At 39.8% G+C, this 11,914-nt stretch overlaps 1 protein-coding gene across 2 annotated transcripts in view; it reads right to left on the reverse strand.

Moving 5' to 3' along the window:
• Nucleotides 1–11,914, reverse strand: part of scube2 (signal peptide, CUB domain, EGF-like 2) — a 28,168-nt gene that overhangs the window by 4,497 nt on the left and 11,757 nt on the right. Inside the window, exons 11-22 of one of the 2 annotated variants that reach the window (XM_088612027.1) lie at nt 11,470–11,592; nt 10,983–11,099; nt 10,789–10,878; nt 10,404–10,526; nt 9,031–9,198; nt 8,547–8,750; nt 4,342–4,512; nt 2,473–2,640; nt 1,398–1,559; nt 974–1,171; nt 301–453; nt 110–189 (exon numbers count right to left, since the gene is read on the reverse strand). In XM_088612027.1, the coding sequence (XP_088468153.1) occupies nt 110–189; nt 301–453; nt 974–1,171; nt 1,398–1,559; nt 2,473–2,640; nt 4,342–4,512; nt 8,547–8,750; nt 9,031–9,198; nt 10,404–10,526; nt 10,789–10,878; nt 10,983–11,099; nt 11,470–11,592 (1,757 nt within the window). The remainder of the gene's footprint in view (nt 1–109; nt 190–300; nt 454–973; nt 1,172–1,397; nt 1,560–2,472; nt 2,641–4,341; nt 4,513–8,546; nt 8,751–9,030; nt 9,199–10,403; nt 10,527–10,788; nt 10,879–10,982; nt 11,100–11,469; nt 11,593–11,914) is intronic. The other variant, XM_088612028.1, reaches the window with a different exon arrangement.

Here is an 11,914-nt window from a genome sequence, read left to right on the forward strand (position 1 = left end):
TACTATAAAAATAGAATAAGTATATTTCTATTTTACCTTACATAAAACAATAAAGACACCATAAAAAGAGCTTAATATAGGAGAATATACATGTAAAATAAATCAATACCTTCAGTATTTCTTGGTGATTTTCTGATGCATATAATCTACCATCTCGGACAATATCTTCAATGAGTTCTTGGTAGTCCTCTGTGAGCAAAAGCAGTTGATACCATGTTAGAACTCCACACTGCTATTGATTATTATCTTCAATAGGCAACAAAATTAACATAGCTTCTGTCATTAGAAAAGTATTCTTACCATCATACGTAACATAGGGCACCTGAAAGCCTTTTCCACTGTTTCCTTCATTGGATTTAAACTGGATCCATAATCGCTTGGACCGAGAAGTGAAAGCTATAGGGCGCTCGTATGTCTGACAGGTCTCGTACGTCGTCACAGAGTTTGAGGAAGCTGTAAAAAACATAATAATAAAATAATCAAATACGTACATTTCAGCTTTTTTTTTTTGCTAAAATATTGTGAACTAATATTTTTTATGGATGCACACATCTTCAGGTCACACCTCTGTGTGACTAAGTTAGTGTTAGAGTGTAATGGAGATATCCCAATTTGTATTTTGTGTTGTTTTACTGCTGTGCTCCAAGGCCACATTGTAGAAGAGTCATATGTCTCTGCTGTCTAAATGTGTACACTGCTCTGGTGAAGGAGAACAAAAAGGAAAAACATTTGTGACTGTGTTTGTGAAATTGTGGTGAGACCATTTTTTGGAAACACATTTCTTACTTTGAAGGAAGTAATGAGGTACAACAATCTAAAAATTTGTCATTGATGTTTCTTAATATTATATTGACAGCTTTCCCTAGAAAAATGTAAACTAACACCCTTGCTGGGGGCATTCTGAAATTATTTTAATGCTGCTTTGCAGTTGTACGCATTTTTAAGCCTGCAATGTGGACAGGACAATACTTACGGCTTTTCCTCATAACTAAATAGTCTCCACATTCATCCTCAATGGGGAGAAAGATCTCAGGAACAACAAGAAGAATTCTTCTCTTTGGTGGGGGGTTTATAGTCCACGTACATTCAATATTTGCTGGGTAGTTGCCAGGGTAATTTGGTGACTCAATGTAGCCAGTAAAATCTCCCAGTTCTCCACCACAGTGCCTGTCTGTGAAATGCAGTAAAAATTCTTTCAAATACTGACCTTCTACAGGGTGCTGCTAACTTCTGACAACTCCAGAATACACAGCAAGCTTTGTTGTATGCTCAGGCTTGCTCAAATGTATTTAAGAAGGGTTAGTTGATGTTTGTAAATTGCTACTGGTTAGTACTTGCTTAGTTTCTGTACATTACGCCACAGGTCATGCTTGAATACAAAAGAACATCCGCCTTACTTTTGCACTGTGTTATATTGGTTGATCCATCAAAATCGGTGGTGGTGTTTCCTGGACAGGCCACACAGTAATTCTGCCCAAACTCCAGCTGGTACGTCCCTATCGGGCAACGGATGCACCTGTGTGTGGTGCTGTTATAGAAGTGGCCCGGTGAGCACTGAACTGTTGAAACAGGAGACGGTGGCAACAGTAAGGAAATGGAGGTTTCTCAGCACAGCCCAAGGCCTAAATTCTGGCCCACACACAGGATGAAAATCCTCAGCTAAGTCATTGATAGATGCAGGAACCTTTGTCAAACAGAAAGTGGCTGCAGTTTAAACCCGACTTCACAGAACATAATTAAAGGTTTTAACCTTGTTTGTGTGTGGAAACGTTTAATCGTTTCGATAAGCCAGAATAACAAACCTTATGAAGGGATTACTCTACATTTTATTGGCATCCTGAAATGAAATGCTTTGCTTTTGTATGACGAAATGTTTTAAAAAAAGAGAAAGTTTTACATTTGTTCAACTTAGCAACGAATTACTTAATTAGTTATTCAAGATCTTCTAAAGGTAGGAGCTGTGCACCCCTGCCCTGGTACCATCTGGTACCATTCAAGGGCGAAAGTGCAGCCTTACTTTGTCCATTTCTTTTCTGTTCAAAACATAAAACTGATTTATGCCTTTCCACAAATTCCAAGGTGTAACTCTGCAAACAAAGCGCTCCTGTTCTGTGGTCTTGTTTTGAATTCTCAGCCTCACGTGCCGTTGATCATTTGTTCATCCAGGGGCCAGCACTGCTCCCACAGTAATACGTGGAATGGACAGCTGGAGGACTTAAATGAGAAGACCGGAAGCTATTCACAGGCAGCACTGCACTCCAACATAATGTCTGTGATTTTATTGAAGGAGATGAGAAATAGCACAAGCTGCAGTGAAGTGCCGAATCCAATCAAATCTGGGAGCATCCCACCAAGGGATATCGGATTACACTCGGGTTTGAAGCTTAAAATATTACCTCAAGCTTCAGAGTCGTGACGGAAAATGTGAAGAGGAGAAAAAAAAACCCCACTGCAGTTGCTTGACCAACAGACCTTTTGTTTCACAGTCCTGGAAGGACTCTGCTCCATCATGCTTGGTGACTAGGCTTCCTCCACAAGGGAAACAGGAAGTGCGCCCCACGTCGGGTTGGTAGGTGCCCAGTGGGCAGGGCTGGCACGGCAGGAATCCGTCGTAAGAATATTGGCCAGGAGGACACTGCCCTGGAGCGGAAGATCAGGCAGGTCAAATTAAGCAAGGACTCGCAGGGTGAGGGCAGCAGTGAGTCAGATCTCAGGAATTTTACGAACAGACACGATGTGTAGTTATAGGAAGGGGCTCATTATATCAAGTTATACTTCAGTGCAGTGGTTCAAAACCCTGGTCCTGGTGCTCCACACACCTTACCTGATCTAAGAAGTTGCCTTAATTGAATATTTGCATTTTGTTTCTAGTCACGAGCACAAGGGTCAAAGCTCCAACACGTTTAAGAGGAGGGAGCAAACAGTTCAAAATTCACCTTAATATTAAGTCAATGAAGGGGTTGATCATGAAACTGATTGTGTAACTTGTGTTCCAGCTCGGCTGGAAAACCAACAGGTGCGTGGGTCATGAGCACCAGGACTGGGAACAACTGCTTTAGTGGAGTATTTCCTGTGAAATTATTAGATTGACTTACAGTATGTCATTGTCAGGCATTTTTTATTGCATAGATTTGAAAATGTACTTGAGCACTTGTTTGGTACCATTACCAAACCTGAAGTATATTTTGCAATTCTCTATGTGTCACTTCTCCCTGCTTATTGGATGACTTTTAATGTCTCAGTTGTGAGTCATACCAATGTCACAAAGGAGTGTGAGTTTATTTAAGTAAGCCTAGATATACTGTAGTTTAAAGGGCAGTAATACATTTTCAAAATTAGTATGGAACTAGGTAATACTGAACTAATTCATAACTATAAAATATCCAGATTTAATATTTTTGAATACTTTTACAATCCAGTCAAAGGTTGATTTCATATCAATACAAATTACCGTAAATTGACCCTTAACTAACCTGTCACGCATTGGTTAACTTAGAAACTGAATAGGTTCAATGTCATTCTTATAGTGCAGTTAAATACAAAAAACTAAATCTTAACATTAAGAATTACTTCATAAAACAAAATTTAAGGACTATGCACATCATCTTTAAGGCCTGTATTTTGATGATTTATCTATCATCAAAACGTGATACAATTGTACAGAGACAAAACTGCTTTAAAAAGCAAAGCTTTAACTTCTAACCCAAGTGAAATACATCTTTCTTTCAAGAATCTGACAGAACTGATTAAATTCAGAAGCTATTTCAAACAAAACTGTGAGATAGCAATGACAGTGATGTTAACCCTCCTAGGAGTTTGAACAGGGAACAGCATCAGAGTGTGCTCTGGAAAGGAACAAGGACAAGGCAAATCCAGTGAAATACAGTGAAACACACCAGTTGCTTCCTTTTACAGCTCAGCATGGAATTAAATTCAACTCGTTCCTTTGCAGATCACACTCTAAATCAGTTCTCTTTTACTCGCTACTCTGTGTGGGTTTGTTTAAAAAGTGACAATCTCCGTTACTGTTGTGTTTAGTCTATCGTGAGGAAGTGATTCAATCTGTTTAAGAACTAACAGAGCACAGATAAGAGTGTTTAAAAAAACATATCACTTTGGCACATTTCAGTCTGAATTGTGCCATTATAAAAACGGGCCTGCATTGCAGCGCCTTCAGGTTTTTAATCTTTACAAACATCTGTTTCTGAGCTCTTTATCAGAACATCGAAGCTTCCTAAACATATCTAAAATACCATTTACTTTAAAAGCAGGGAAGCATCTTGGTGGTCTAATCCGATTCAGATTTGGAAATTTCCCTCATGTTTCCAAACAGTACCTCACCTCCACATTCGGAGATGTTACGAGCCCCCACAGGCCGCGAGTGCCCCGTCATCTCAGGACCTGGACACACTTCACATGAGAGCTGCCCTTCCTCATCTTGGTACATGCCAGGGGGACACGGAACACACCTCCCCTGCTCGCCATCATAGTACGACCCAACACTGCAGCTGACTGGCAGGGGCAAAGAGACTTGTGTTGAATGGGGTGAAAGGTGAGAAACAGGCACTCTCATTTGACAAACGAGCATGTTTGTAAGACTGGTAGCGGGATATACTGTATATATATATAAATAAACAAATGCTAAAAAGATAAGGAACCCAGGCTTTTTCAAAGACACTTCCATGATCAACATCCAACAACTTTTTCATTTTAACAATTAAAAAACATGATGTGTCGTCACATAAATGTGTAAGTCTTTTTACCATAATAAGCAATGAACCTGTAAAAGAACAGTGAAATCAAAGTGTGTTTATTCTGACAGAACTTGCTCTTGCACTGCACAATCATAATAATGAATGATCCCCAAGATTTATATAGCGCTTTTCTTTGATTTGTCCCACAGACCTTCTATATAGGAGACCTTCATCCTCCTGATTCTATGCACCAACAGATCCACTAAAGAGCAGATCATGCAGAGAGATGAGAAATTCCTTTACCCACTGGATTAAAGGGTTACTCAAGGAAAGTCAGACTGGAATTTGTTTGGAACACTAGGGTTATCCTGGTTTAATGTTACAACTAGAGGATGTCACCTCCTGCGGCAGTGTCCCCAGTCATAATATTCAGGAAATAGTTTGGTAAATTGTGGCACAGAGGACAGAGCACTACACACTGGTCCACAAACACCACTTCAGATTGGAGCCTGGTTTTCGATGACAGTATCACATCCCTGGACTCACTATACTGACCCAGTGCAGCCTGGATTTGCTACTGATTTCTAACAAGATCAGATCATAAATTGATAAATTAAATACAAGACTTTCAAATGGACTGTGTAAATCACATTAGTACTCATTTCCATGGAGTGTTAAGTTCACCTTAAGAAATTATTTTCCCCAACACAGTAGCAGCAGAAAATATCTAATAACTTCTCATTTAAAAGGACATAGAATTTCTCATTTGAAGGACAGCTTGAATATCCTTCAAGCAGCACAGCATTGTGGATCTGTCATCTTTTCTATTTGACTTCACTTTGGAAGATGTTTAATGATCATGACAATCATAAAAAAATAAAAGAAAAATCATTTTGATTTGCCTGCTAAATGGAGACCACCACTTTTAGAAGGTAATATGGAAAAAGGATTTCATTTGTCCTCAAGAGCTGGAACTTCATTAATATGAAATATGAATAAATAAAAGTATACACTACTACTGCTCTAATTAAAGTAATAATAATCACTATTAAGAAAGGAAGACTATTGGGAATCTTGTAAACATCTCCAGTTAAAAAACTGATGTAAATAGTTGTAACTATTATTACATTGTCAACATAAGAGAAATATTTCTTTGAAAATAGGACTTACAACATAATCTAAGTTTAATTTAATCAGAAGCGTAATTGCTGTGCTATGCACATAGCCACACATTGGTGAAGACTTTACACAGTTCAATAAATTATGGCCAGTGTCACCAATAATGTGCCATTTCAGTGAAAGCACATGGAAATGATGAGAGTCTCACAAAGGGTTAACCGAACAGCCATCATTTGTGCCTTCGCAAATTGCTTGATTTACCTCAGAAGAAAGAAAATGTAATTCTCTCAAGAGGAGTTCATTTTTGGGGTCTTTTGTTTATCATGAATGACCGTTAAGAGCCACCATCGTATTGTCTCCAACCGTTTTTATTTGCTGGAAAAAAAAAAACCTTGAAGCCTTTCAAATGCAAAAAGGAGATCCTATAGAGTCTTCGAATTGATGGCCACAAAGAAGTTTAAAGGACCTTTCACCTCCATTCAGCTCCTTAGCTCTTGCCTATTTGATGACATGGACAAACACTATGGTATCACAGTGGTAAGGAGGTGAACCCAATAAAAGAGGCCAGGTTTCTGATTTTCCCTCATTTTCTCCATCAGAATCGCTTCTCCACTTCTCAAGAAGAGCTACAAACAGCTGATGCAAATTGATTCCCATGGTGTCGCCGAAGTCAATTCTTCTGAACAGTTCACTGGCTGGGGTCATGCTGTGTAGACATGTGTAGAAGGAATTTACCTCTTAAAGAGCCTGGTTGTATCAACAGTGGTGTAAATGTCTCCCATACAAAAACAAACATCTAAACCAAATTATGAAAAAGGTCTTAAATTTTCACGCTGTTTTTGTCGATTTGAAACTGTGATGTTTTCCTGTTGAGTCAATACATTTCGCCCAAAGCTCAGAGTGGCACAAGATTGAAACCTCCGGTTATAAAATGCCAACCTTAGCTATTTCGTAATGGTCAGATCTCAAACACAAGATATTTTTCTTCCAACAACATGCCCTTGGGGCATTCTGGGCCTTCCTTTCACAGAACAGTATCAACTGTACGTGGGACACAGTTTGAGTCATTTTTACAGCATTATAGCTCAAGACGTTCATTTTAGTGGCAGTAATTATACAAAATAGCCCTCTTATCTCTCAATTTTCAACTTCTATGAGATTATAATTATAGAAGGAGATATTTTGTGCCTCAAGGAAGTCTTATTTAAAGCTACAGGACTGTTAAAAGTTTACCGACTTGACGAAAGGGTTCAGCCATGACATTAGGAATGAGAACACTCCCCGATGTGATTTACAGTAGACTGGGTAAACTGAAAAGATTAAACAGCACTCTGTCAGAGGAGAGAGGGGGAGGTGGTGGTAGGAAAGACAAAACATGGCGTCTCTTTTTTTAGGCAGGGGGTTACTCATAGTGCGCTCCTCTTAAACTGCTCCTGCCACACTATTGTTTCTACGTAATCATATTGCAAATACCGAGAAGCAGTTACTCAGATGACAGCAGTCTGAAGCCAGGAATTTCTGTTTGGGTTTTCTGTAATTTAATACTTGGTAGATACGGGTTATTTGAAGGGAAAACTGTTCACACCTCCTAATTCAAGTCTGGGAAACAAAACAAAATCATAAAAGTTAATAGATGTGTAAAACCCCTCATGATGACAAAAAGCTGAAGCTCTATAAGCTAAGTGAGCGTTTAGCAGTGTTCTCCAATCCAGGGACTTTTAACATTATTTGGTAACAAAATGGACTTACAAAATGGGTTTTATATTCATGTAGGTGTATTATCTTCATTTTCAAATGATCTTACATTTTTAAAGTCAATGAATTAATACTAATAGCAAAACTAGGCCTCTCAAAGGTGTGTAGGTTTCTGATTTGAGCGCAGAGACTGAAAGACATTTTCTAGCCAAGAGAATCAATTCTGAATACTGAACAAAAATCAAGGAGAGCTGGGACTTTCTTCAACTACCCCCTCCTCAAAAACAACTCATGGCCATCTCCCAGCCCCTCACTGTCATCGTGATAACAGGACCCCCTTATTCACTACAGACACTAATTGTTCCCACTCAAGGGTGGAGCTTTGTAAAACAGACAATAGTCCACTGCAAGTCTGAACAGCAGATTTCTTTAAATATTGTGGCCAAAGTCAGGTTCGGATGAGGGTGTCTTGAGGTTAAGGACAGTTCTTTAAACTGCAGGTCAGTCTAGGCCTCTCAGACACTTTTTATGTCTTTTAAAGACCTCACTCTCTTGCTAAATAAAATGGACAACTGTGCATTGTCAAACTAGACAGAGCAGGTTTGACAAATGTCTTGGTTTTCTTCATTATTATTCAGAAACTCATGCAAAACCCACTCAATAAATTGTTTAAAGTTTTCAGTAAAGTGGATTTAACCCCAAAAATGGAGACCTATCACCCTAGGAATTTCTCAATCATTTTTAAAATCTAACTATGCTTGTCTCACCATGACTGTCAAAATTCCATAAATATATTTTTACCTTTTTCTTCATTTTAGCCTTAGGGCACGCTTCGAAACATCCTATCGCCCTATATATGAATAACTAAAGCAAATCAATTCAATATAAGATGTGAATGAAATACCACACAACACTGTGAAGCAAGAAGAAATAAACAAGTCATCTCATTTTGACTGGAAAACTACACTACTACTGTACATAGCAGGTGGAAAACGAGATTGTCATGCATGGTTATAGAGAGTACAGCGGGTCTCCTACCACATTTCTTGTCCACCAGCACCTGGCCAGTCCCACATTGCTCGGGCAAACCCAAAGGCTTGGTCAGCTTCTTTGACAGCTCGTATTCCATCCCAGAGAAGTGCAGGTGGAACTGTTCCCGGTTGATGGATTTCCTCAGAGTCCGGATGGTTTTCCGGAGCCTCTTCTCCGACCGCCTGCGCACGCAGCCCAGGTCGCACGATTCTGCAGAGAGAAGAGCTCCCGATAACAAACAGCCACCCCAAAGAACGAGCGAGACACAACTCCCGACGAGGCCCCGCGGACGTCAACAAGCCCATCAGGCCCGACACCACTCCCTGGCAAAGCCGGCCTGGTGCCGTCACGCTCGGGGCAACCACACCAAAACAGGAGATACTTTTTGTTGCTAGTTTGGCTCTGAGAGAAGAAGAGAAGCAGGAGCAACACGAGAACCGAGAGCTGAGAAAGGAAGCAGGTGCCACCTCAGGAACAGAGGCAAACCAACCTGTTACCTCCTCTAGGTTCATTTCCAGCTCAAACTCCGCAGTAATGGACGACCCTTCCTCCTCTCCGGCCTTCCTCCCCTGGCGGTTCTGTGACTTTTTGCTCACAGAATGACACTGCAGGCTGACGAAGCTGAACTGCACGTTTTCGGTGTAGGGGGCTTTTCTGTCTGTGCGGGTTAAACAACATACACACATGCGGCGTCAGAATTTTATGTAGGAATAGCTCACGCCCAAGGACATTTTAACTACCAGGGGTTAAGATGAATAAGTATTCGATACATTTAGAAAGGGGAGCACTGGTGAGTAACTTTTGTTAAATGATGTTTTACACTAAATGTGGTATTGAACGAATATGACAATATCTTGCAATAGAAGGAGTTAATAGCCTTGTTTCTGTTACAGGGTGATAAGACATATCACAAATTGTAAACATATATACTGTATAAGTACCTGTAAGTATGACTGAGACCCAGTAAATTAGACAAATTGATGTGAGTTCTATACAAATATACCTTGCAATTCATTCTAAAGGGGCTTTGGTTTGTGAGCAGAATATTGTTAATCTTATACAATTGTTTTTAAAGATTTACTTTCAAAACCCCTCTTCAGTGTGAAGAGCATGGTCTTTAAAGATTCTTTAAAGATTTTCAGTTTCCAAGCTCACAGCTAGGTGCCTGTATGTCCCTAAGAGAAACCAGGTTTTACACGTCATACATGACAACTCCATGATCTGGGAAAATGGAATGCAAGCAGACCTGCAATAGCATTCTTTCAAAGCAATGATAATATAAGGACAATTCCCAGTTACAAGTCCTAGAGAGGCACTGCTGTGACCACATGCCATTAACAGGCAGTTCAGAAAACTAAATTCTTTACTTCAGCACACTTAAGACTATGTCATTTTTTCTAACAGATGGAGAAACAGATTTGATCTATTTCAACTTTGAGAAACCTCCAGTGCTTCCTTCTTTTCCCTGTTTATTGTCGACAGCTTTGAGAAAAAAGCAGTGTGACCAATATGAGCTTCCTTTTTTGGGGGGTCAAACTTCTATGTCCTTTGAAATAACATTAAAAATGATGTAGCACAATGCCCAGGTGTTTGAGACACCAATATAATCCCACGATTGGAAGCTGATTTGATTGATGGTTGGGCAGGGTCTCAATGAAAGGCACACCATGGCTAATTTCATTTTCTAATGTCACAGGTGTGCAACATCCAAAGTATCCCAGTTTTAAACACTATTCCTCTCTCATTTTCTGCTCATTTCTAGCTGATTTTCAGAAAGCCTCCATGAAATCTCTATGTTCTGCTCAATTCTGGAGCTGTGTTCAGGCCATATCAAAAAGGAAATTATTGCAAGGTCCTTCATACCTGAGAGAGCAGCACTCAAGCCCTCCTGAAGCTTCTCTTGACTTCTGTTTAAAGTGCACTTTCCAGAACTGGATTTAAAAGTGGCAGTTGTCTTAATTCGTGGAATGCTTGTAGAATCTATTCCTGGAGAAACAATTAAACTAAATAAACAAGTCCTGCTAATCGGTATATGATAAAAGATTAATGAAAACACAGAATTCTGGATGCATTGTAAATTCTGTAGTTTTTATATGACAGAATACTCAATACCACCATAAACTGAATCACTGAAAAAACATACCAGGAAGGACAAAAACTAAATGATTGTTCCGTTGGTTAACACAAATTAAATTATACATGTATGTGTATGAACACAGAAGAACTCATGATGTAGAAATGTACTTGCCCACACAATTATAGTGATTTCCATTTCCTTGCCCTCTGCTGACACAAGATAAAGGTGTTCCGCAGGTCAGTGTATAGGAATCTTCTGGACCTGAAAAACACAAAGAGGCATGAAAAAAGGACCAGTCATTTATACAGCTATAAGGTAACTGGCTCCAGGTAAAAATACTAGGAGAACAGAAAGGTGCATCTTACCAGAGGAGATGTGCACTTGAGACTGGCATGTCAAAAAACAGCAATCACTGCCTTCCTGTTTGCTGCAGTTTAATATGGGTTTAGAAGGCGCTTTAGCTGCTGGAAAACCTTCTGCTTCTAAACGGGATAAAAAATACAACAAACTCAAGAGGCACCGAACATTAATGCCAAGACAGGAGAGGAAGGAGACTTGGAAAGCGCTGCAGTGCATCACAGGCAGCTCAGGGATATGCTGAGATTCATCCCAAAATCCCACGTACCCATGAAGCAGACACATCAAGAAGACAGGGGATCCATTTCCGTTTAGCAAAAGCACAAGGGAGAAAGGGGAAAGCGAAAGACCGCCAAAGTATCTCCTGTTTTAAACCCCCCCCAGATTCAGAAAAAAAGGCTTTTTAAAAAAAATAAAAGCAATGTGCCCATGTGCAGATCGATAAAAACACAACACCCAGCCTAGCCAGAACCGGACAGCTCTACCAAATCTTACCAATGCAGTCCTTCTTGTTCCAGTGAAGCCTGTAGCCTGGGTTGCAGTGGCACTCGTATCCTCCAATGGTATTCTCACAGGAATGCTGACAACCCCCATGGTTCACACTGCATTCGTCAATATCTGAGAAGAAACAGATCTGTATTTGATTTTCTGTCACTCCTGTTCCTTTAAGGTTGTGCATCATGCATCGTGCCGCTTTCAGAGCAACATTTAAGTTCTACTGAAACGCCTTGGGATTTTTAGATACCATTCACAGAATAAGAAATTGGTTATTGGTCCAACTTCATAAATTGGATATCACACTTAGAAATCATGCTTAGGCACTGCTTTAGAAGTTGGCTTTATCCTTAAGATGAAATGCATTTCTGGAGCCTTCATTTGAAAAATAGGTACTGGTAAAATAGGTATCACATGTTATGTGATAATATGTCACTTTACAGTT

Source organism: Lepisosteus platostomus, chromosome 18, assembly GCF_059453375.1.
Source record: "Lepisosteus platostomus isolate fLepPlt1 chromosome 18, fLepPlt1.hap1, whole genome shotgun sequence".
NCBI lineage: Eukaryota > Metazoa > Chordata > Actinopteri > Semionotiformes > Lepisosteidae > Lepisosteus > Lepisosteus platostomus.